The sequence below is a fragment of the Pongo pygmaeus genome, chromosome 9 (genome assembly GCF_028885625.2).
Source record: "Pongo pygmaeus isolate AG05252 chromosome 9, NHGRI_mPonPyg2-v2.0_pri, whole genome shotgun sequence".
Classification (NCBI taxonomy): domain Eukaryota; kingdom Metazoa; phylum Chordata; class Mammalia; order Primates; family Hominidae; genus Pongo; species Pongo pygmaeus.
This window is the reverse complement of record NC_072382.2, coordinates 116,135,945-116,161,846: the sequence shown is the minus strand read 5'-3', so window position 1 is coordinate 116,161,846 and position 25,902 is coordinate 116,135,945. Positions and strand designations below refer to the sequence as shown.

Here is a 25,902-nt window from a genome sequence, read left to right as displayed (position 1 = left end):
TAAAATAACATTTTATACTTACCAGAGAGCTATATAACAACATCACACAGCCTCATATAAATGCATTGGAGTTTCCAAAGGAGAGGAAAATTGGTATTAAAAAATTCAAATGTCTAAATTTGTTTTCAAATCAGGTAAAAACTCCAAAGATTCATGCAGCTCAATGCACCCCAAGCACAAGAAACATGAAGAAAACTATGTCAAGGCACATAGTAATCAATTGCTCAAAACCAGCTAGAGAAAAATGACACATTATGTACAAGATTTCCTTATGGGAAATAATCGAGAGAACAATGGACCAACTATTTTTATGAATTGAAAGAAAAGTACCTCATCAATTTAGAATTCTATATCTAGAATTTAAATATATATTTCAAGATATTCTTCAAAATATATTTCAAAACACTGAAAGAGACTTTTTTAGATACACAAAAGCTAAAAGATTTCGTCACCTGCAAAGCTGCCCTATGGGAAATACCACAGGAAGTCTTTCAAGCAAAGTAATAATACCAGATAGATAAATGGATCTAACACAAAGGAATGAGGAGCTCCAGAAATGGTAACTATGGGGGTAAATAGTAAGTTTTTTTTCCTATTTTTTCTTAATTACTATATATAATTTTCTATTATTTAAGAATCTGCCTATTTTAACAAAAACAAAGTAGTGTGGGGCTTATAACATATATAAATGTAAAATGTATGCCAAAACAGCACAGCCAGTCTCATCTGAGGATGAGAGGGAAGGTAAAATATATCGTCAGGAGCTAAAACTGCACTATTGACAATGTTGGGAGTTTTACAAAAATTATAAGAAATACTATGTACAACTCTATAGCGATATATTCAGAAAAAGGGATTTTCTTGAAAAGTATAAATTATCCAAATTGTTTCCTGAGAAAATAGCAAACCTGAAAAGATAACTCTAAAGGAAATTGATAAAGGAATCAAAGAGCTATTTCTAAAGCAAACCCAGATAGTTGTATAAATGAGTTCAACACATCTTGAAGAAACAGCTAATTCCTCTATTATTCAAATTTTGGGGGGCATAGAAAATGATAAGCTTGCCAATTTATTTTATAAGGCTAGCAGAACCATACTGCTAAACCAAACTAACATAATACAATTTAAAAAATCAGGCCGGGTGCAGTGGCCCATGCCTGTAATCCCAGCACTTTGGGAGGCTAAGTCGAGCAGATTACCTGAGGTTGGCAGTTCAAGACCAGCCTGGCCAACATGGGGAAAACCCGTCTCTATTACAAATACAAAAATTAGCCAGGCGTGGTGGTGGGTGCCTGTAATTCCAGCTACTCGGGAGGCTGAGGTGAGAGAATCGCTGGAACCCAGGAGGTGGAGGTTGCAGTGAGCTGACATTGTGCCACTCCACTCCAGCCTGGGTGACAGAGTGAGGCTCTGCCATAAATACATTAAAATAAAAACAAAATGACACATTATTCATAAATACAGATCCAAAACTTTTTGAAGTTTGACAAAATGAACAAATAGAATTCTAGAATACATGTACTGTGTGATATGTAATTCTCAGGATGCAATGTTTTAGGTTTAGAGAGGCTATTCAAAGTTTTATGTGTTGAATCCTCCTTTTCCTTATTCAATTAACAGACGTTCTTCCTTTCATCAAAAAGTTTCAATGTTAAATATATGCCAGGCACTGGATCCTGGGAATGCAGTGATGAATAAGATAAGGTCTGCCTTCATGGAACTGTCTATAGAGACAGACAAGTAAAAAGAAAATTATAATACAGTCTAAAGGCTACGATAAGAGAAAAAGATATTTGGGGAATACATAACTTGGCACTGAATCTGGATTTCAGAGCTCTGGAAAGGCTTTCTAAAGGAAGTAATGCATAGATTGAGCAGTGAAGGCCAGTTACTATGAGAACTAAAGTGGTGAAGTCATCAGAGGAGACTGAAGTAGCAGATGCCAAATAGGGGTCATATTAAGTTGAGAATTTTGTACTTAAGTGAGAGGCCACTGAAGCTTTAATTCAGGCGAGTGACAGATTTACATCTTCAATTCTTAAGAGTGTGGAATGAATTTGAGGAAAGAAGACTGGAAGCAGGAAAACATCAGGGTGTTCTTGGAATAATCCTCTTGAGAAAATTGCCTACTCTAAGATAGTAGCAGTAGGTATGGTGAAAGTGGGCACACACAACATAATTAGAAAGTGGTATAAAAATTTTATTTTAGATGGGGAAAGGTAGAAAATACTAGGTTAAGTATAAAGGGATTTCTTTACCTATAGTACTTGTCAGAAATGTTATGGTGCTGTTTTTGAGTAAAAGAAAGTCACATAATAACACACAACGGCTTCCAAACATTTGTTTTTTTTTTGTTTTTTTTTTTTTAGAACACCTTATGAGACACTAGCGTTCCACAGGAAACACTATGGGAGAAACTGTTCTCCCACAAAAATAATCTCTTCTTCCTTTCTGTTCTTGCAGCTGTCAATATAGATGAAGCATCCCAAATCTGAAATCTGAAATGCTCCAAAATATGAAACTTTTTGAGTGCCAACACAGATGTGACACTCAAGGGAAATGCTCATTGGAGCACTCTGGATTTCCAGACCTGGGATACTCAACTGGCAAGCATTAATGCAAATATTCCAGAACCCAAAACACTTCCCAAGCATTTTGAATAAGGGATGCTCAACCTGTACTTCTGAGTTGTCTCACCAACTATATTCAATTTTTTAAGGCTGTCTTGTCCTGTCCCTTTACACAATACATGTATTTAGTTTGGTTACTTTCAGCTCACTGAAAGTGAAGTGAAATAGAAGATTCACCAGAACTTCACAAGCTTCCCTCAAAAAGCCATTGAAAAAGATCATTCTGAGTCAGGGTCATCTGTTAACCAATATGAAAGGATCCGACCCACAGATAACGTTGTAATAAAGCAGTATTAGGCCGGGCACAGTGGCTCACGCCTGTAATTCCAGCACCTCGGGAGGCCAAGGTAGGTGGATCACTTGACGTCAGGAGTTTGAGACCAGCCTGGCCAATGTGGTGAAACCCCATCTCTACTAAAAATACAAAAACTAGCCAGGCATGGTAGTGGGTGCCTGTAATCCCAGCTACTTGGGAGGCTAAGGCAGGAGAATCACTTGAACCCGGGATATGGAGGTTGCAGTGAGCTGAGATCCCGCCATTGCACTCTAGCCTGGGTGTCGTAGCAAGACTCTGACTCAAAAAAAGCAAACAAAAACAAACATGCAGTATTAATCTTTGTTAACATCTACAAACCTACTAAGTTTTCATATGGATAAGATACCCAAAAATAATAATCTCATTGGAAACAAATTCTGTGAAAATGCTTAAGCAAACCAATTGTTTATCTTAATTCTATACTGTGTAGTTGAATAGCTCCATTTACTTAGATACAGAAAAACTGAATCCATTTATAAACAGGAAATCTAAGTGTACTTTAACTCCTACTAGAGACCACTGAGGGTAACTAAAGTACTCCAAACTATAATCGAGGGGTCACTGAAAATCTGATTGTGAAACATCATGCTCTGTATGTACAAAAGATGTATTTCAGGATGCTCAAAATTAAAGAACTGATATTCTAAACAGCAGGCAATCAGCGAAAAAAAGTATATTGGTAATTCTTTGTGTACAATGTCTCTGAAGTCAGTGACATAAAAAAAAAATAACACACACCCTTCCTTTTATATTTTCAGTATATTAAAAAGGAACAGTACAAATGCTGTGGTATTAAAAAGGATCCTTATTTTTCAACAAATGTACTTTTATAAACAATTCTGTAATGAAATGAAAACAGTATCTTAATACAAGTTTTTGTTAAACAAGATTTTAAAATTTTAAAATTAGAAAATGTTAACATTAAATTCTTTCAAAGGTTCAAACAAAAAAACAACCTGTACAACCTCCATTACATGTGTCTTTGTACACATTCTGGGCACTTTGAAAATGTTAAAGTTTTCAACGTTTGACTGACAGAAGCAGCACTTAAAGGCTTCATGAATCTTTTTTCCAAAAAAGTATGCTTTCAGTAAAACATTTTACCATTTTATCTAACTATGCACTGACATTTTTGTTCTTCCTGAAAAGGGGATTTATGCTAACACTGTATTTTTAATGTAAAAATATACGTGTAGAGATATTTTAACTTCCTGAGTGACTTATACCTCAAATGTGATTTAATGAACAATTTCTAAATTTTAGAATGAAACAGTATGTGTAGATCTACACATGTATGTTCAATTAGGGTAAAGCTCAAGAGCATGTCACAGAATTTATACCTAAATTATATAAGAAGTTAAGCAATGCCTTTATCCCCAAACTTTACCAATAAGCCTTCTCAAAAAGAATGTTAGTAAAGTGAATCACTGAAAAGTTTCATTTTTGAATTAACTAAAATACCAGTAGCCATTTTAGAATGTCAATCTGGATGTTTTCTTGATTCACTAGCAAGAAATTTCTTGCAATACAAAAAGATAACAAATAATTAAAATATCTGCTTTATCATACAACTTCACCCCCTCCTAAAGTGTCTAAAATGATTAGGAATTGTAGCATTTTCTTTTGCATAAAACCCTTTCCTCTTCATAAAACCCTGAGGTGAAAGGTTATTAATGTAATAAAACCACAATTCATTTTGTATTAAACTGTAGCTTTAAAAAAATGTATAAAGAAATGTGACAACTTGTAAAGCTGCTCTGTACAGTTTTTCAACAAAATATTTCCATATCAACTTAGTCAAAGGGCCTAAAATGACCCTATAAAAACAACGTCCTTTTAACATGTGTTAGTGTCGAGATGAGCGCCATTTTCCATCTCTAGTACTGTCTCTTCTGTTATCATAGTCATGGCTCCAGCCATCGTGATTCCTGTCTTCATAGAAGAAATCATCTCTCTTTCCTCTGTAATGATGGTCAGACCCATGATCAGTGTAACGCTGTTCCCGGCTATAATGTCTATCTGCTAGGTAGGGATGAGAATTCATTCTGACTTTCCGCTGTGATGATGGTGTACCGTGGCGCCACTGGGAGCTTGAAGACTGGTTAAAACTATGACTGTGTGATTGAACTGATGGTGAAAATCCTGACTGATCCAGAGGTGAAGAACCAAATTTTCCACTATATGACATTTGTCTCAAAGCACTGTTCATCTGAGGAATAGGAAAAGTGGAAATGTTAATACCTCTAGATATTAAAGCTAATATGTATTTGGTCAGTTAACAGATAATGAAAGAAAATAAAGTCACTCTTGCCTAGATGGATCCACAACTAAAGTAGTACAATAGCTTCAATCATTCCAATGTATACCTACAAGATATATATATACACAAATACTACTCTTTGTCCTCAAGAATGCAACTCAGAATAAGTCACACAAAATGACTATAATGCAAAAATCACTGTGTAAAAGACAAACAATCAGGAGGTCAGTATCATTAGGAAAGGTTTCATGAAGGTGGCATATGATCTGGGTATTAAAACAATGGATGGAATATTTTAATATTTTAAGGGGGAGATATGCCAAGAAAAGGAAATTGCACAAACAAAAATAACAGGGAGACACAGAACAGGTTCACAGAATACCAAGTAATTCTGGCTGAGACAGGTTACAGATCTCGGCTCACTGCAAGCTCCACCTCCCAGGTTCAAGCGATTCTCCTGCCTCAGCCTCCCAAGTAGCTGGGACTACAGGCATGTGCCACCACGCCTGGCTAATTTTTGTATTTTTAGTAGAGATGGGGAGTCACCATCTTGGCCAGGCTGGTCTCGAACTCCTGACCTCGTGATCCACCCACCTCAGCCTCCCAAAGTGCTGGGATTACAGGCGTGAGCCACCATGCCCGGCCTTCAGATCTTTACTGGAATCAGACAATAAGAATCCCTAATAATTGGGCTAGAGGAATCTGACTTCATCTTACAAACAATGGAAAGTCAATGTGCAAGGAAGATAAACAAAACAGAATTGTAATATTAATTCTGAAATGGTGTGCAAGATGAACTAGTGAGGGGAAAATGGGGGCATAATTGACTAGACCAGTGGTTCCCAAATTTTGCCTGTGGATAAATATCAGTATACGATCATTTTTATTTTAATAGTCTACAGTAAAATTAGAAAAATAGGCAATATGTACATAAAAGTTAACATCCTTTATACTGGTCTCTCAAATTTATTTTGACTTCTATATTTCATTTTGCAGACTTACGAAATACAAAAGCCTGGGGACTACAAGTCAAGATCATGATTTAGGCACCAAATAGTTGCCAACAGCTTCCTACTTGAACAAATGATGACAAAGATGAAACAGTAAAAGATAGCTAAGATTTTAAGCCTAGTCTCATGATGATGTTACCACCACCAAAAAAAAAAAAAGGTTAAGTTTAAAATGGAACTGGTCTAGAAGACCCAAGTTTATGACAAGTCACTCAGGATAGGGTACAAGAGCATCAGATAATGAGTAAATGATGGTTGAAAAGAAAAACAAATGTAAAAGCAGTTTTACTTCTATTTATCTTCAGTCTTTTAAGTATATATTTCAGCCCAGTGAAAGCTAAAATGAGTGCTCAATCTACAAAGATCATGCTAGTCTAACAAAAATTTGAGAAAAAGTTATCTAAAAAGTTCACTTACGCCTTGAGGACTAAAGGAATAAAACCTCCAACTTAACAAAGTTAATTAAAAACCAGTTATTTGATACAATGCGAATATTTTAACTAAGGATGAATTTTCTTTGGCAATTCAAGTTGAAAAATAGTCAACCTACCACTGCTTGTCTCTGAAAATTTTCTGGAGAAGAGAAAGATCTCTGAATTATTGGTGCTGATGAAGTCATGTTATCCATAGTCCTTTCGTACCTGCTAAAAAGAAAACCAACATATAACCATTCATTGAATAAATATTTACTAAATGACAACCATGAGCAGAACACATTTCTCAAAGGTCAGAATGAACAAGACAGGCAAGGTATCTGCTCTCATGCAGCTAGAATAAGAATACAGACAACAGGATATTTTCTCACGATTGTAAGTGATAAAATGTATGATTAAAGATCAAGTGGAAGTGAAACAGATAGGAGGTTCCCCTATCTTTTAGCTGGGGAGGGACTGCCTTTCTAAAAAGGTGACATTTGTAGTTAAAACTGAACACCAAGGTTACCTAGAGGCAAAAACTTCCCAGCTGAAGGACTAGTGCCGGGGTGAGCAAGTATAGCCAGTGGGCCAAACTGCCAAATTCAGTTTTCCCTAAACAAAGTGTTACTGGAACATAGCCACACCATTGTTTTTGTATTATCTATGGCTACTTTAGTGCTACAATGGCAGAGACAGAAACAGTATCTTCTGCAAAGTCTAAAATATTAACTATTTGGCCCTTTCTAGAAATAATTTGTCAGTCCCTGAGCTAATGCAAAGACCTAGATTGAAAACTAAAGTGAAAAGAATTTGATCGACTGGATATGTGGAATGAGGGAAGAAATAAAGGATCAAATCTAGACTTGGTTTGAGCAATTAGGTAGACATTTCCTGAGACAGAAAAGAGAAAGGTTTTGGGAGGTAAGGATTTAAGAGTTCTGTAACATACATAGGATATTACTTTTGAGGATTTATACCTTATTCCTTATTTATTAAAGGGATAACTTGCTCTACAGAAAAGCTCACTTTAAAAATGTTTTAAATTATTTTAAAATGTCTTTAGAATCAAATAACCAATTGGCTGGTCTTACAGTTTGGATCTTTTAATTTTGGGTTTTCCCAAATCAGGTTATATTATCTGTATGCTAAGGGAGGGAGTATAATTTAGTTTATAGTATTAAAATTATAAACTCTCTAGCCTTTGATTAAAACCAAAGTATTTACTTGTACTTTTTTTTTTTTTTTTTCAAAGAAATTCTTTAAATAGAGAGAATGCCTTGTTATGTTGCCTAGACTAGTCCCAAACTCAAGGCCTCAAGTGGTCCTCCCACCACAGCCTTCCAAGTAGCTGGGACTATACAAATGGGTCACTGCACCTGGTTTTTTCTCCCCAAGAAATTCTAAGAGGGAAAACTTTTTATTTTCCTCTACCTAGGATGCCTTTGAAGACTCCATTAAAAAGACTGGAAGTGCTTTAAATTCCAACTTTACCAAGAAATGTTTAAACACTGTTAATTAATTTCAGCTGGCAAGAAAGAACACCAGGAGGGTACACTTTTTGCACTATTGCTGGCTCACTATTCCACCTTCCAGTATCTCTTCATAGCCATCCACTTCTCTCCAGCTCATGGCACCACCTTAATCTAAACTATCAACCTCATCCATCAATAGCTTCCAACATCAATGCCTTGCTACCAAAAGCTTCCTCACTGCTCTATTTTCACTCTTGTCCCCTCCAATCCATTCTCCCATTGCAACCAAACAAGTCTTAAAATATAAACTTGTTCCTATCAGTACCCTACCTAAAACATTTCACTGCCTTCCTACTCCATTTTAGGGTAAAATCTCAAAATCCTGATTACAGTTTAAAAGACCCTCTCCAGCCTATCTACCAAAATCCCCTACTGCTCTCCATATTCATTCATTATGATCTAGGTACACTGGCTTCTTTCAGTTCCACATTCATCTATATCATCTCCTTCTCTTAAAATTTTCTCAAAGCCCTTTGTACTCTTTCTTTAGAGAACTTATTACAGTAATTGAACAGGTATTCACAAAAATATATATAATATGTGTCTTCATTTAGACTTTAAGCTCCTCTAGATAATACATCATAGTGGCTGGGCTCAATCACACTACACCGCCTGGGTTTGAATCCCAGCCCACTGAACCTGAGCAAGTTAACCTCCATTTTTCATTTCCCTTCATATAAAAGGTAGAGATAAAAATAATCCCTACCCTCATAAAACTGCTGTGAGGAATAAATGAAATCATATATGTAAAAGATGTGGTAAAGAACCTGACATATGGCAGGTATTTATTAAATCTTTCTTAAATGACTGTTAAATAGCTCTATGGATATACCAGGAAAAACTGTCCCTGGTAAAATATGAACCTCCCCAAAGCAAATAAAATTATTTAAGTAAATATGATACTTTCTAATACTCAGTACCTGAAGGGATTTTACAAATCATTTAATTCAACTTATTTTCCTTACACATGGGAAGATGGGACTAAAGAAAGGAGACTAGCTCAAGATTACACAATTGATAGATGCAGACCTAGAATCCAATTCTAGGAATTCTTAGTCCAATAGTCTGTTGACTAACTGGTATTTTTCAACTGTAAGTAACAACCAATTAATGATTGTAAAATAAATTTTAAAATGTTTTAAATGAAATAGTAAGTAATCCAAGTAGTGAGGGTAAATAATGTTTTGAGAAATTTTGTTTCAAGTGTATACATGTACTGCACACATATGTGGGGATGGTTATGTCGCTACAAATGAACAAATAGTTATATATGTATCTATTTTAAGGGGACTATATACAATGTGTTTGTCTATAGCCCCCTTAGAATAGATACATAACAACAATCCCAAAAGGCAAGTAATAGGGCAGAATGAAGAGATAAGAGAATAATGAAGGAGACTATTTGCTCATGTGTTTTGAGGCTATTCCCTATAAGAATTCCTGATAAATGGCCTTAACAATAAGTGAGAAATATTACCTGCTAGGAGATGTGGAGGTAGGGCTTGAATTTCCAACATGATGCTGGGGATATGACAAACTGACATCTTGCGAGGCATGACTACTTCCTAAAATGAAACAATTTGAAAAATTATTCTTGATAGAAAATCTAATTTGAAATTTTGTCTTCCCCACTTGAAATCACTCCAAAAAGGTAAACACAATCTAAAAGAGAAAAATCTCAAACTACTGGCCAGGCGCGGTGGCTGACGCCTGCAATCCCAGCACTTTGGGAGGCTGACGTGGGCAGATCTCTTGAGGCCAGGAGTTCGAGACCAGCCTGACCAACATGGTGAAACCCCACCTCTACTAAAAATACAAAGAATTAGCCAGGCGTGGTGGTGTGCACCTGTAATCCCAGCTACTCAGGAGGCTAAGGCAGGAGAATCGCTTGAACTCGGGAGGCAGAGGTTGCAGTGAGCTGAAATTGCGCCACTGCACTCCAGCCTAGGCGACAGGGCAAGACTCCGTCTCAAAAAAAAAAAAGAAAAAAAAAAATCTCAAACTGCTGTAGACTGCTTTACGGCTTCATCAGGGTGAAAATTGTAAGTGTATAATATCAGATAAGCAAAACAAAGCATTCCATAAATATCCAATCTGACCATAATTTTCTGATCTCCACCCTAAATTGTAAGACTGGATACATGGACAGTTTCATCCTCACATGATCAAGAATCAAAATACATAAAAGTAATTACAAAGCAGCCAGGAAAAGTATTTTCAGAAAATAAACCTAGCTCTTTTCAGAGCACCCAAGCCCAGCTCTCTTAGTGATACAGTTTATGTTCTTTTCACTAACCCAAAATGAAACTTTAAGCTCAGTTTTAAAATTATAATTTCAAAATCCATGTGTCAATGCTACCCGTTTTCAGGGATATATAAAATTTGCTATACAAAGTTTGCTATTCACGATGCTTAAGAAAGAAGTTTCGTCTACAAATAAGAGGTTCTTTAAAACTGAATAATAAATTTAAAAACAGCAGGAAACAATGCCCCCCTAACCTCATTGGACAGTTACCTGATCTAAATTGAATTTTGATAGGCCTTCCATAAAGTTTGATTCCATTAAGTAGATTCATTGCATAAGGAACAGATACTTCATGTTTGAAATTCACAAACGCAAACTGCTTTGGTTTACCATCCTTATCTTTTGGAATTTTCACCTTTATTACTGGCCCAGCCTACAAACAAAAAGGTGTTTAGAATTTAAATGAAGCAACTAAGGGAAGATACTCAAATTTTACAAATAAGATGTGACACAGTTTAAAAACAACAGAAACGTAATCAGAAACTTCTTTTGAAAATGATGCACGGATTTCCATTTTGGCTACAGTAAACATCCTAGTTATGACTGAACATTAGATTTATCTGGGGAAGGGGGCCCATAAGGAACTGGAAACATAATCACTTTTGCAATTCACAGCACTGTATGGCTTAACATAGTGACTAATCGCCATTATTTTGCCACTCCATGAAAATGAACATTTATCAAGAACAAGAGAATGATTTTCTTTAACTAAAAACTGACTTTTGTATTGATTAATCAAACAATACCAGTTATTAGGGGATAGGGATGGGGGAATGGGATACTCAGAATTTTTCACACTTTTTAATATAGCAACACTAAAATGCTGTTTTTCTACGGAGTACTTAACCATTTTATTTTACATATTTTAATAATGCTGCAATTTGATAAGCCAACTTTAGGGGAAAACAGACACAAATAAATTAAAACATTAAGTTCCCAGTCAGATAAACCAAAGACAAATTATCCTAAGGGGAAGATGAGAACAGGAGAGATAAGAAAAAGCACTGCTCAACGAATGCCCTACACACACACTATGTTCCTAAGGACCCCTGGATCTCTACCACGGGAAACCTGATCGAGGATCCCTCCACCACCTTTAGTCTTCACTTTCGGCCTAAACGAACCAAGATCTTCCAGGAAAGCGACACCCAGCGAGCGTTTAGCAACCCAGACCCGCCCTTCACCCGCAAACAGCCACCCGTCGGGTCCCCTGACGGCCACGAAAAGAAAACGGGGTGGCCGCTGGCCAGGCCCTAGGCGAGACGGAAAACGAAAGGCAAAGGGCCGAACCCAGCCGCTTACCTGGTGGAAAAGCTCGAAAAGGAGCTCCTCGGTCACTTTCGTTTCAAGGTTGCCCACAAAGAGAGTGCGATCCGCTTCCGCCGCCGCCGCCCCCATCTCAGCGTCGCCCCCTCCCTAACCTGGCCAAAAGGTCGTGGCCGACGCACCCACTGCGCATTCACGGAAGCCTCTCGTCCTCACGCTCCCTGGCGTCACCAACGTAAACGTCCGTTGCGCTTGCTCTCAGCAGGCGCCGACGTGCGCGGACGGTCTGCGCATGTTCGCCAGGATAGCGCTCGTTAAAGGCAAGGCGGCTTCTGGCTCTTCCGCAGGCTGTTATGGGTTCTGGTGTGGTTAGTCATCGGGTCCGACACAGGCTGGACTGATCTGGGGAGCCGCGAAGGGCCTGCCTTGACCAAGGGACGTAACGCAAATACTGCGGGCAGTGTTTGAAGATGGCCCTGAACAGTGTGTCCCTGTCCTCCGGTGATCAGAGGAGCAGAGTGGCCTACCGCTCTTCCCACGACGACCTCAGACCGCGGGCGTCAGCGTTGGCGATGGTCTCCGGAGACGGCTTCCTCGTTTCCAGGCCTGAAGCGATTCATCTAGGACCTCGGCAGGCGGTGCGACCAAGCGTTCGGGCCGAGAGCCGTCGAGTGAATGGTGGCGGCCGGAGCCCAACACGCTTTATAAATGGGAGGGAACCAGATGGCCGGGGCCGGAGCCGCCAAGCCAGATTCTCACCTTACCCAGTCCCTGCAGTTGAACCCGATCTCCTAAGAAGTGTGCTGCAACAGCGTTTGATTGCATTAGGAGGTGTTATCGCAGCTCGAATTTCAGTTTAAACGAACGCCTCTCCTCTGGCCCTCACTTAGCTTGTGAACAGGCCTTTTTAAAATCCTTTCTTGGTGTAGCAGCAATCTTGTTGTTTTATTTTTAGATGTATGTATTTTCATTTAATACGTGGGAGTTATATGAATATATCTTAGCACTAAGGGAAGTGTAACAGTTGATTGATTTAGGTGGTTTTATGCAGCCAGAATGATTGGATCAGGAAAGGTGTGGAAGGGATATTCTTAGGTCGTCACAAAGCTGAGCTGATGGGACCACCCTCCCCAGAGGTCAACAATCCATTCGTTAACTCGGACACTTAACCTTTACCTTTACTTCTGTTGGCGAAAAATAAGTGCTCCTTTTTATTACACTGATTTATCCTTCCATCTTTTCCTTGGCATTTACCATCTTCCATCTCCCCATTCACTTTTTTCAGATATGTCTACAAACAGACTCCAATCTCAGTCGCACTAAAAATAAGAACAAAACCTAAACCTTACAGTTCTTTCAAATTATTAAATCAATTTATTATTCCTTTCTTTGGCAAAGGTTCCAAATTTTTACTTTATATTTGTAATTTTACTATTTGCCTTCAGTCCCAGCGCCTTAATCTGAATCTGCAGTCCTAAAATACACTGGTGAAAACATTAGTTGTACAATCTCCTATCAGAAAACTGTTCATCTACTCACTGTAGTGCCCTCCTTGAAATGTGTGTTTATTCATTCAACTAACAATATTTGGGGATCCCTGTAGTAAACACTGTGTATGAATTTTACACAGTCTGGCCATCAAGAAAGATCACGGAGTATATTCTAGATGGGGAGGCTACTAAGTGAATAGCAATCACCACACTGGGCTGTTTATTAGGTACAGTAATAAACATAAGTACTGGTTGCAGTGGCTTTTTTTTTTTTTTTTCATCATAATACTGCACTATCCTGGTTATTCTCTTACCTGGCTGATCACTCCTTATTTGCTGATATTTTTGTTCTCTTAACCATTTCCCAATGTTTAAAGGGTGGTATTGTGAGAAAGTTAATGGGTTTTGTAAGTGCCACCTCTTTATATAAGCAGGTAGACTAGCTTTTTCCCAGCAGACGCTTGTCTGTTTAGACTTCCTTAAAATAATTATCTTCAAATAAAGCAAAATCTCCATACACCACATAGTATTGAATTGTTAGAACTACATGTTAAGAAGAATGTTGAGTAAACAAGATAGCTTCCATAAGAGGTTGATTAATATAGTGAGAATTCTAGAAACCAGATCATAGGAAGAATGATTGAAAGAATAGTAATAGCTACCTTTTATTGAGTGCTATGTGCAAGTCAGTGTGCTAGGACTTTTATTGTTTATAGAGATATTTATTGAGATCTTTATCTGCTACTGCCTGCAATAAGCACTTAGAATAAAGTGGTAAACATGATAAAGTATCTGTTCCTAAGGAACTTTATGTTATTTGATTCTCACAGCAGCCCATAAGAGGGGTACTTTACTTTGATTTTGTTACTGAAAAACAGCCTGAAGGAGATAAAATAAACTTTCCAAGGTCATATAGCTAGTAAATGATAGAGCCCTGCAGCCTTTCAAATGAGGTTCCTCATCTGAATGCAAAAAAAATGACTTCAGTAACTGTTTTCTCAATTTTCCCAAGGATAATATGTAACTAGTATTTTTTTCAGATAACTAAAAAGTTAGTTTGTAATATACAATGGATGCCTTAATCTGGGCATTACAAAAACCCGTGGTTGAGAAAGGAATTCCAAACTATAAACAGAGTTTTGGACTGGGGAAGAAGAATAAAATGAAAGCTGAAGATAAAGAAGACTTTCTTAAAACTTAGAGATGCCTAGTAGTGGAAAATACCACCTCAAAAGGTAATGAATTAGCTGCCAGAAAGTTCAGAGAGAGGCTGAATCTTGTGAAAGATTTTGTTAAACGAATTCTCATAGTGCGAAATATGACTAGATGACTTCTTCATTTTTTCCCATTTAGTATACAATCCTATGCTTTAAAAAATAAACTCAATTAAAGTTGGAAATGGGGAATTGGGGGATGAGAAGAGAAAAATTAGGTATGACATATCGGGTGAACATATCAGCAAATGAGGGCACTTGGGAGTGGAAGAGGGTGCCATCAATTATGCTGAGGTGACAGGCAGACCAATTGGCTCATGTAATTATCACCTACAAAATGATTCAGCACTAAATATGCCTTGGAAGCATATTTTTTAGCTTATGAGGGAAAAGAGGATGAGATTTGTCAAATGAAGGAACAAAAGTACACAAAAGTGCTAAAGAACAAGGGAGGACCAAGTGAGAGTGACTTCATTTCTGTTTGTTCTGGAATGGGGTCATCAAGAATAGGGTTTTGGTTGAATAATAGTGTATGTGCAGTAAAAAAGAAAATGGTGTGGTTTGTGTTTTGTTTGGCAAGAGAGGACCTTGTTCACATAAATGCTCCATTATTTTAAATCTGAGTCAATGGATATCTAAATTCTTGTTAACATCTGCAGTAGCATTCAAGTTACAATGTGACCCTCGAGTCACAAAGACTGTATTGTAGAAGCACAAACCAACATAAACCCCTTTTTAATTAAATTATCTAAAGCAGGGACAACTAAGTTTCCCAAGAGCAGACCATATTATTAAACATCCATATATTAGTGCACAAAATGAATTTTTATATAATATCAATGATTAAACATAGCATGTTGTCATTCTAAAATAGGTGAGTTCTAAGAATAGTCCCAAACAATTATACTTCTGTAAGTTTTTAAAAAGCCATTGTAACTTTCAGTTTGTTTTTACTGCCCCTACTTCTTACATCATACTAAGCAACTGGCTAGCATATATTGAAATGGGGTCCTAATAAGATATTTACTTCCTCTATTCATCAGCACTAAAACTCCTAAAAAGCAGTTTTAAGAACTCTGAAAAATAAGAGTTGTGTTATTTTTGTTTTGTTTTGTTTTCATATCCATTTGGAAGATTGAAAAAAGAGACCAATGAGATTGCTTCCCTCAGTAGCCAATCTGGTGATAAGGGTAACTTTAAGAGGGCTGACTTAGAAGGTAGAAAAGAAAAAGAAAGGAGGGCGAAAAGTCCAATAGGAGGACAGAGTAAGGTTCAGCTTTCTTTCCAGCAGAATTAATTGTACGTCTTTCATTCCCTTGGTAAGTTTATCCAGATCCCAGTAAGGTGCAGCTTTTGTTTTAATTTCTATGAAGAGTGTACCAATTTTTCTAGCCAACAAAATGTATGTTTGAATACCTATGACTCCGTACCACCTGTGTCCTTTCCTCATTGCCTATTTCCATTCAGTTGCAAAGTCCTGCCCAATTAAAATTCAAAATGTATTTATGTTACCTTTTTGTAATCACTCTCATCACCTGGGCTGTATTTACCTGGACATATAGCCTGTTTTCTTTGCCTCTGTCTCTCTACTTCATCCTAAATGTGCGTAGCCTCCAAATTAATATTCCTGAAGCACATCTCTGATCACATAACTTAATACTTTAGTGTTTCCCAAAGTATATTCTACAGAACTTTCACTAGAAATACAAGATAAACCTTTGAAAAAAAGACATGAGGCCAATAAATTTGACAAGCACATGCTTTATCGCCTTCTTAGGGAGTCATAATGTATAAGGGCATGTTAAAGGTTCAGCAAAAGAAACCTGTTTGATGATGTTTCAACTAGTGTTTCACAAATTTATTTGTCCATAAATTTAAAACCTTTGCATACTACTGCCTTCCTGGGGAGCCTCTCTTCTACAGAAACATAATTAGAAATGCCTTACTTAAAAAGCTCCACTGGCTCCCTACTGGATCCAATTTTTCAGATATTAGAAATGGATTTTTATATAGTGTGTCAGGCTTTGGTAAGCTTCCAGAATTTTAGGACTGGGGCATGGTTGGTCGGGCCTGTAGTCCAGGCTGTAGGCTAAGGTGGGAGAATCCCTTGAGCCAGGAGTTGGAGGAATGTAGTGAGCTATGATCACATCACTGCACTCCAGCCTGGCCAACAGAGGGAGACTGTCTCTAAACAAACAATGTTATTCATAAGGCAGATGGGCTGGTTTTCTCACTCCTGGTTTGATAAGGTTCAACCCTATCTTGACTGCACATGATGACCCATACCTATCAATGTCTTTGGCAACTGGGTGGGAGAAGGGAGGTAAGCATGCAGCTGCAGATTCCCTAGGCACTGAGGATCAAAATTGGCATTATTACTCATGACAGACATTAGGAACATCCACTGATGAATACAGGTGAGTGCAAGTGTTTCTTAACAATGCTAATGATGTATTTTCTTTTTAAAGTAACAGCTTACTTGGCTCCTTATTTCACTAGAATATCTGAAGGCTGCCCTACTTCAAAATGCACTTCTAAATCAGAGGAAGAAAATATTGCCTTCAACTTCCCAAAGACCTGAGAGTCACTGAAGCAGTGCAACTCTCATACATTGCACACTCCGAAAACATTTAAGACTTTTCATAATGTGACCAAGCTGCATTGCCAGCCTTTCCTCCTTAATTCCCCCAGGTGGTTGCTGTTCTCTGCATCTGTGGCTATGCCTATTCTAGTCCCCTTAACTAAATTGCTTGTCCTCATTTTCTGTTGGTTAAACTTTTATCCATCTAGATTAGTAAATGGCTCCTTACATTCAAAGAACACACTTATTTTAACCAGGTTAAGCAAAAAATGGACTATATTGACTGACAGAGCTGGGAAGGCAGAGGGCGCCTCCTCTCTCACTCTGTGTTCAAGTATTTGGGTGAGACTTCACAGCTAATTCCAGGGATAGAGGTGTAATCTATGTCTTATCTCTCCTCTGTAGAAGCTCCTTGAGGTAGGCAACATGTCTAAATTTATCCTGTGCCCAAAGAGTAGATATTTAATGAATGCCTGTTTAATGAATGAATAACCTTTATGGATAGGCTAGCTCTCCTTGGAATCAAAATCCAAAAATAGAACATGTCAGGAAGGCAAGGGCATAAATTGTAGTCTCTTTGGTCTGCAATTAACTAGTTGCCTGGGCAAATCAGTGTAACATGGTAAGATAAATTTTTCTTAAAGGATTACTTCAGTTTGAAATCAACCTACCTCTAGGAATACAACCTAAAGTTAGATCCTAATCCAAGATGTGGACAAATATTTATGAACATAAATATTTAATGCATTTAACATTTTTTTGTTTATAATTAAAAAAACCCCTGGAAACACATGCCCAAAACAGATGATGGATTAAAAAAAGTCAATACCTGGCTGGGCGTGGTGGCTCACACTTGTAATCAATCCCAGCACTTTGGGAGGCCGAGGAGGGGGGATCACAAGGTCAGGAGATGGAGACCATCTTGGCTAACACGTTGAAACCCCTTCTCGCCAGGCGCAGTGGTTCACGCCTGTAATCCCAGCACTTTGGGAGGCCAACGTGGGTGGATCACCTGAGGTCAGGAGTTTAAGACCAGCCTGGCCAACATGGTGAAACCCCATCTCTACTAAAAATACAAAAATCAGCCAGGCGTGGTGGCAGGCGCCTGTAATCCCAGCTACTTGGGAGTCTGAGGCAGGAAAATCGCTTGAACCTGGGAGGCAGAGGTTGCAGTGAGCCAACATTGTGCCACTGCACTCCAGCCTGGGCAACAGAGTGTGACTCCGTCTCAAAAAAAACAAAAACAAAAAACAAACAAACAAACAAAAAAAACCCGTCTCTACTAAAAATACATAAAAAATTAGCCGGGGTGATGGTGGGCACTTGTAGTCCCAGCTACTCCGCAGGCTGAGGCAGGAGAATGGCGTGAACCCGGGAGGCGGAGCTTGCAGTGAGCCGAGATCGCACCACTGCACTCCAGCCTGGGCTACAGAGCGAGACTCTTGTCTCAAAAAGAAAAGAAGTTATATTCTAGTTTGCTGCTAACCACTTTCACAAGGATTCTTTTATTTAATCCTCACAATCATGCTATGACAGGGATTGGCAAACATTTTCTGAAGACCTAGGTAGTAAATATTTTAGACTTTGTGGTCCAACAGGTAAAATCGAAGCTCTTATGTAAATACTTACATAACAAGAGAGAAAACAAACTTTCACAAAATTTGTTCAAATGAAATTCAAAGTATAATACTAATTGAATACAATTTTTTGTAGTGCTAATGCTTTCAAGGAAAAGATGGAATTCTTTTTTGGAGGGATACCATTTCACTTAACTGAAGTACAAAATTAAGTGTTCTTTATCATCAAAATCAATAGCAAATGCTCATCTATAAATGCTGATTTTTAATGAGATTTTATGTATTTCATCTTCAAAATGTCTTTTCATACAGGTAGGTAGTGACAAACACTGATATGAATCCACAGGCATATGATTTTAATTGAACATATTCATCATTGGGAAGGCATTTATAAAACTCTATTACATTTTTCTCTTGATATTTGCCTTTTAGCCTGTCATTACATTGCAAATTAATTGCTTCCAATTGAAGTAGAAGCTCCTCAATTGCAGAGTTAAATGGACTTTGAATTGTGAATATATTCTTTGCACTTATGTCCAGGTCTAAAAGACACTGTTAGAGAACTCTACCTTGAGCTTGTAAAATTTATCTACTGCAAATATGTGTGGGTGTGGAGATCTTGCTTCTTGTTTTAACTTTTAACAGATAGGAAGGCATAAAGCAGCTTGAGATGTTGGTGTTCAAACAATGTTAAGTTGTTGTTGAAATGACTTTACCACCCTATAAGTGTGGCATGTAAGAGCTGTTTTGCCTTATAATTTTAGGTTTGAGAAACATAAGTCTGCAGCAAAAGCTAATTGCTGAACCCGTTCGCAGTTCAGTAACAGTGGTTAAAGGTACCACTTTACTTTCCAACCATTTCTAAATGTACTAACCATTCTTAGCTGGAGTACTGTACAAAACTAGCAGAGGGCTAGATTTAGCCTTCAGGCCTTAGTTTGCAGAGAATTTTAGTAACTGCCTAAAGGCACAAAACTGTGTAGTGGTGGAGGGAGTATTGACTTGTTGACTATGCAATACCACTTATCATGCTAGAGTGGCCAGTGGGCAGATCTGGCATGGGGTTTTCTGTGGCTAACAGGATTTTTTTTTTTTTTTTTCTGAAAAAGATGCATTGTATAATTTTTTTTTTTTTTTTTTTTTTTGAGACAGGATCTTACTCTATTGCTCAGGCTCTGGGGTGCAGTGCAGTGATCATGGCTCACTCTAACCTTGGCTTTTTGGGCTTAGGCAATTCTGCCACCTCAGCCTCCCCAGTAGCTGGGATTACAGGTGCACACCACTATACCCAGCTAATGTTTTTTCTTTCTTCTTTTTTTTTTTTTTGTCTCATTCTATCACCTAGGCTGGAGTGTAGTGACATGATCTCAGCTCACTGCAACCTCCATCTCCCGGGTTCCAGTGATTCTCCTGCCTCAGCCTCCTCAGTAGCTGGGATTACAGATGCCCATCACCAAGCCTGGCTAATTTTTGTATTTTTAGTAGAGATGGGATTTCACCATGTTGGCCAGACTGGTCTCAAACTCCTAACCTCCAGTGATCCACTCACCTCGGCCTCCCAAAGTGTTGCGATTATAGGCATAAGCCACAGCACCCGGCCCTTAGCTAATTTTTTTGTAGAGATGGGTTTTCGCCATGTTTCCCAGGCTAGTCTTGAATTCCTGGGCTCAAGTGATCTGCCAGTCTCGGCCTCCCAAAGTGTTGGGATTACAGGCATGAGCCACTGTGCCTGGCCACAGTATTTAATATATACAAAACAGTGTAAGTAAAATGCAACCAATACCTGTATACTTACCATTCAAGTAAAATATTGCTCCACATGTTAAATCCCCTTGGTTTAACTCAGCTTGATAATCTGCCCACATCACTTTCTCCTGCCAAACATAATCGTTGTCCTGAATTTGGTGTTTTGCATTCCCATGCTTTATTTTTTTAAAAAAACAGCTTTAACTACGTGTCTATCCCCAATGTATCCCTAAGTGTAATATCTAATTGTTTTACATGTTTTAAAACAACATAATATATTATATTGCACATATTCTTTTGTGACTTGCTTATTGTCCCCACTGAATTTTGTCAGCACATGTTTAGAAATAAAATAAATTTGAATCCCTTTTGCTGGGACATGCATTTTTGGTTACCACCACTCCCTGCCATCTTATACTCATCCATTTTGTGTATTTTAGTTACTACCTGGACCCGGAAGCTATTTGAGTTTGCAAACCCTGATTTAAGATGGTGTTCAACATGCAGCCATTCAGATATTTTTGAAATTTTAGTAATATGAACTCATTTGTGATATAATTACATTTATATTATTTAAGATAAAAATTGGATATGAAATTGTATGTATTATATGATTTTACCTATATGAATGAAATATGCATTAAAAAACTATAATTGCCAAAATGTTATTTCTAAATGATGGCATTTTTTGTGATTTGTACTTTGCTCATTATATTTTTCCGAATGCATAATTGCAAATTTTAATCAGAAAACATATATATTTTATTTTTACTTTTTGTAGAGATGGGGTCTTTCTATGTTGCCCAGGCTGGTCTTGAACTCCTGACTACAAGTGATCCTCTGACCTCAGCCTTGCAAAGCGCTGGTATTACAGGTATGAGCTACCATGCCCAGTCAGAATTTTTTATTTTTTATTATTTTTTATTTTTTTGAGACAGTCTCACTCTTGTAGCCCAGGCTGGAGTGCAATGGCATGATCTCGGCTCAGTGCAACCTCTGCCTCCCAGGTTCAAGCGATTCTCCTGCCTCAGCCTCCCTAGTAGCTGGGATTACAGGTGCCCACCACCACACCTGGCTAATTTTTTGTATTTTTAGTAGAGACGGGGTTCCACCATGTTGGACCAGGCTGGTCTCCTGACCTCAGGTAGCCCACCTACCTCGGCCTCCCAAAGTGCTGGGATTACAGGTGTGAGCCACAGCGCCCCACCCAGAAAATACTCTTAAAACTTTAAATTATCTGTAAAATATTTAAATAAAGCTATTACGATTTCTCTTTATTTCTTTTTTTTAATTAAAAATTTTTTTTGTAGAGATGGGGTCTTCCTGTGTTAACCAGCTGGTCTCCAACTCCTGGCCTCAAGCAATTCTCCTGCCTTGGCCTCCCAAAGCTCTGGGATTACAGGCATGAGCCACGGTGCCCAGCCTCTCTTTTTCTCTCTCTTTTTTTTTTTTTTGAGATAGAGTCTCGCTCTGTTGCCCAGGCTGGAGTGCAAGTGGCACAATCTTGGTTCATTGCAACCTCCATCTCCTGGATTCAAGTAATTCTCCTGCCTCAGCTTCCTGAGTAGCTGGGATTACAGGCATGAGTCACCACACCCGGCTTATTTTTGTATTTTTAGTAGAGATAGGGTTTCACCATGTAGGCCAGGCTAGTCTCCAACTCCTGACCTCAGGTGTTCGTCCACCTCGGCCTCCCAAAGTGCTGGGATTACGGGTGTGAGCCACCACGCCTGGCCTCTTTATCTCTTAATCATATTAAGTTTAGAATATTATTAACTACTTAACATAAATCAATCAATTCTTGCATTGTCCTCCCAGTAGGTCATTTCAAAATAATAAATTATGTATAGGGGCTATAGCCTAGGCCAAAGAACAGATGCATTAGCTCTGCTGAATCATTTTTCTTAAACACTGTCAAACAAAGATTGTTAAACTCTATCAAAACAAATATTGTAGGCCAGGCGTGGTGGCTCATGCCTGCAATCCCAGCACTTTGGGAGGCCAAGGTGGGTGGATCACCTGAGGCCAGAAGTTCGAGACCAGACTGGCCAACATGGTGAAACCCCGTCTCTACTAAAAATACAAACATTACCCAGGCGTGGTGGCTCATGCCTGTAACCCCAGCTACTTGGGAAGCTGAGGCAGAAGAATTACTGGAACCCAGGAGATGGAGGTTGCAACGAACCAAGATCGTGCCACTGCGCTCCAGCCTGGGCAGCAGAGTGAGACTCTGTTTCAAAAAAAGAAAAGAAAAAGAAAAGAAAAGAAATAAAGAGAGGCTGGGTGCTGTGGCACACACCGGTGATCCCAGTGCTTTAGGAGGCCAAGACAGGAGAACTGCTTGAGTCCAATAGTTGGAGACCAGCTGGTTAACATAAGAAGATTTCCATCTCTACAAAAAAAAAATTTTTTTAATTAAAAAAAAGAAATAAAGAGAAATAGTAATAGCTTTATTTAAATACTTTACAGATAATTTAAAATTTTAGAAGTATTTTCTGGGTGGGGCATGGTGGCTCGCACCTGTAATCCCAGCACTTTGGGAGGCCGAGGCGGGTGGATTACCTGAAGTCAGGAATTCAAGACCAGCCTGGCCACCATGGTGAAACCCCGTCTCTACTAAAAATACAAAAAATTAGCCAGGTGTGGTGGCGGGCACCCATAATCCCAGCTACTGGGAGGCTGAGGCAGGAGAATCACTTGAACCCAGGAGGCAGAGGTTACAGTGAGCCGAGATCATGCCATTGCACTCCAGCCTGGACAACAAGAGCGAAACTCCGTCTCAAAAAAAAAAAACAACAAAGATGGTTCATATTGATACAATAGTGGGTTAGATTATGGTCCCTGGACTGAATGAATTTGTTGAGCACAAGTAGTCTATTAACTGGAGAAAGCGGCATTCTTTAGTTTAACGTGTGTTTATTTACATCTATAAAATACCTATATATAAAACCTTATTTAAAATGTGCAGATGATGTTTTTGTTTTTTCTTTGTTTAATTCTGGGAAGCCCTTGTTTCAATGCTTGTTTTAAATCATTTTAAAATATATTTGTAAAACTAAGTTATGTGTGTGAACCTGTATATAATATGATTTGGGAGGTCATCATTCTGATCATTGTGCAAAATATACATGTGTAAAATCATATATGAGGTCTTAAGATGATGTCACTAAATCCTTTTTATATGTGGCTACTAAAAATAGACCCTAGCCAGGCACAGGCTCATGCTTATAATCTCAGGAGTTTGGGAGGTTGAAGCAGGAGGATTGCTTGAGGCCAGGATTTTGAGACCAGCCTAGGCAACCTAGTGAGATCCTGTATCTACAAAAAATAAAAAATTAGCATGTGGTGGTGTGTACCTGTAGTCCCAGCTACTCAGGAGGCTGAGGCAGGAGGTTTGCTTGAGCCTAGGAGTTCAAGGTTACAGTGAGCTATGATCCCACCCCTGCACTCTAGCCTGGGCAACAGAGTGAGACCCTGGCTATAAAAAAGCAAAAATTAACTGCATCTTATATTAAGTTCCATTTCATAATTGGCTCTAATAAGAGTGCACCTTATAAACTTTCTCTGAAAGTACTATCTAAGGCTATTGTGGGTAAACTGTTGTAGTATATTTATGCCATGAAGTACTACTCAGCAATAAAAAGGAATTATTTACTGATATACACACAACATCAATAAATCTCAAGAGCATGCTGAGTGAAAGCAGACAGACACAAAAGACTATATACATATAATTCTATGTAGATGAAACTCTAAAAAAGACAAATCTAATGTATATTGGTAAAAGGTTATTGGGGGTTGCTTGAGGATGATAATTGATTGGGAAGAGGGGACACAGAGAAATTGTTTGGAGGGTGATGAAAATATTCTATGTTTGATTGTAATGATTATTACATGGGTATATATAACAGTCAAAACTTATCAAACTGTACATTTTGAATGGATGCATTTATTGTATATAAATTATTTACTTATTTACTTAGAGATGTGGTCTTGCTCTATTGCCCAGGCTGGAGTGCAGTGGTGTGATCATAGCTCACTGTAACCTCAAACTCCTGGGCTCAAGTGATCCTTCCACCTCAACCTCCTGAGTAGCTGGGGTTACAGGTGTGAGCCACCACACCTGGCTCTGTATAGAAATTATATATTTCAATAAAATTGAAAAATAAACAAAAATATTTTATTGCAGAAAGGGTAGTCTACATGGTATTTATAAAGAGACAATCTTATAAGCAAGTATTTGCCAGGGTTTCTCCTGTTGAGGGAAGTGTGTGCTCCAATGTGAGAACACTAACATCTCATTGGTAGAGATGGATGCCTGGCCAGATAAAACTGCCAAGTGAAACCCATCGGTTGTTGTTGTTGTTGTTTTGCCCTTGCTCCAAGCTGTAAAAGCAAACATCGATCTAGCATGTCTTCAGGGAGAGAGTGTACTCAGTTCATCTGAGCATTCCAAGCCCCAAGGTGTCTTAGTACATTTTCTGCTGCTATAACAGAATGCCACAGACTGAGTAATTTGTAAAGAATATACATTTATTTGGTTAACAGTTATGGAAGCTGGGAAATCCAAGAGCATGGTGCCAACATCTGGTGAAGGCCTTCATGCTGTGCAATGTGTTATCTCATGGTAGAAGAGCAAGCAAGAGCTGAGACAAAGAAAAAGGTGCCAAATTCCCACAGAGCCCTTATGACCTAATCACTTCTTAAAGGTCCTACTTCCTAATATTATCACATTTGCAATTAAATTTCAACTTCAGTTTTGGAGGGGACATTCAAACCATAGCACATGGTTATTGGCATTCTGCTTTATGTACCAACTTCTTGTCAGTTTGGTTAGTATGAGACAGTTCCAAAGAACCTCATCATATTTGGAGGCCCTGACATAGAGCTCCTTAAGCTCATCTGAAGCTTGAGGATCAGCTCCTCGAGCACAGTGTCTATATTAATGCACTTCTGTTTCTAGAAAGTCCTTTCTCGACCATCCTCCAGTTCAACATCTCTTAGGTCGTACTTCCTTTACATCCTCTGCACTTCACAGATACAATAATACCTCAATTCCATTTCATTTTTCAACTTATTAACAAGCCTATATGGCCAAAGTGAAGACTTGGCAATCATAGGTCAACAATGTAAGTATTTTCCAATAAAATCCTAACTTTCTTGCTGTTAACTGGGTAAATGGACACAGTGAGGTCTTTGTTGCTGGGTTATCTGGGTGTAGCTGGCCTCTGACAATATTTTACATATAAATTAATATTTATAGGCTACTTCATTTCAGGCAAAGCAAAAGATGTTGCCACGCCACAGGAAATTTCAAGATTTTTGTGGTGGAATTCTGGCAAACTTGCCAAATAATGACATTCCAGCAGTTTTGGAAACAATCTAATATGTTGGTGTGGAAAGACTGCATATAAATTCTTTAATTATCTCTCATTTTGGCTAAATTTTAGCTTTGTGGTGTGAGAGCAGATCTGCATTTCCACTGCTGCCATAATATTTGATGGCAGTTCCACTTGGCTCCTTCCTAGGCCTGAGTTCAGAGCAATATGGCAGTTTTGT

At 38.3% G+C, this 25,902-nt stretch overlaps 2 protein-coding genes across 3 annotated transcripts; one reads left to right on the top strand and one right to left on the bottom strand.

Moving 5' to 3' along the window:
* Nucleotides 1-3,690: 3,690 nt before the first annotated feature.
* RBM7 (RNA binding motif protein 7) lies at nucleotides 3,691-12,748 on the bottom strand. Of its 2 annotated transcripts, none has more exons than XM_054438033.2 (5): nucleotides 11,772-12,748; nucleotides 10,680-10,842; nucleotides 9,642-9,729; nucleotides 6,767-6,860; nucleotides 3,691-5,155 (listed from the first exon to the last, which is right to left on the bottom strand). In XM_054438033.2, exons 1-5 carry the CDS (start codon nucleotides 11,865-11,867, stop codon nucleotides 4,793-4,795), a joined length of 804 nt encoding a protein of 267 aa, XP_054294008.1. In that variant the 5' UTR covers nucleotides 11,868-12,748; the 3' UTR covers nucleotides 3,691-4,792. The 2 variants fall into 2 exon arrangements, with proteins under 2 accessions (XP_054294008.1, XP_054294009.1); XM_054438034.2 differs by having other exon boundaries at nucleotides 6,767-6,857; nucleotides 11,772-12,540.
* Nucleotides 12,028-21,006, top strand: C9H11orf71 (chromosome 9 C11orf71 homolog). The gene is made up of 2 exons (XM_054438035.2): nucleotides 12,028-12,566; nucleotides 20,784-21,006. Exons 1-2 carry the CDS (start codon nucleotides 12,206-12,208, stop codon nucleotides 20,882-20,884), a joined length of 462 nt encoding a protein of 153 aa, XP_054294010.1. The 5' UTR covers nucleotides 12,028-12,205; the 3' UTR covers nucleotides 20,885-21,006.
* The last annotated feature ends 4,896 nt before the right edge of the window (nucleotides 21,007-25,902 follow it).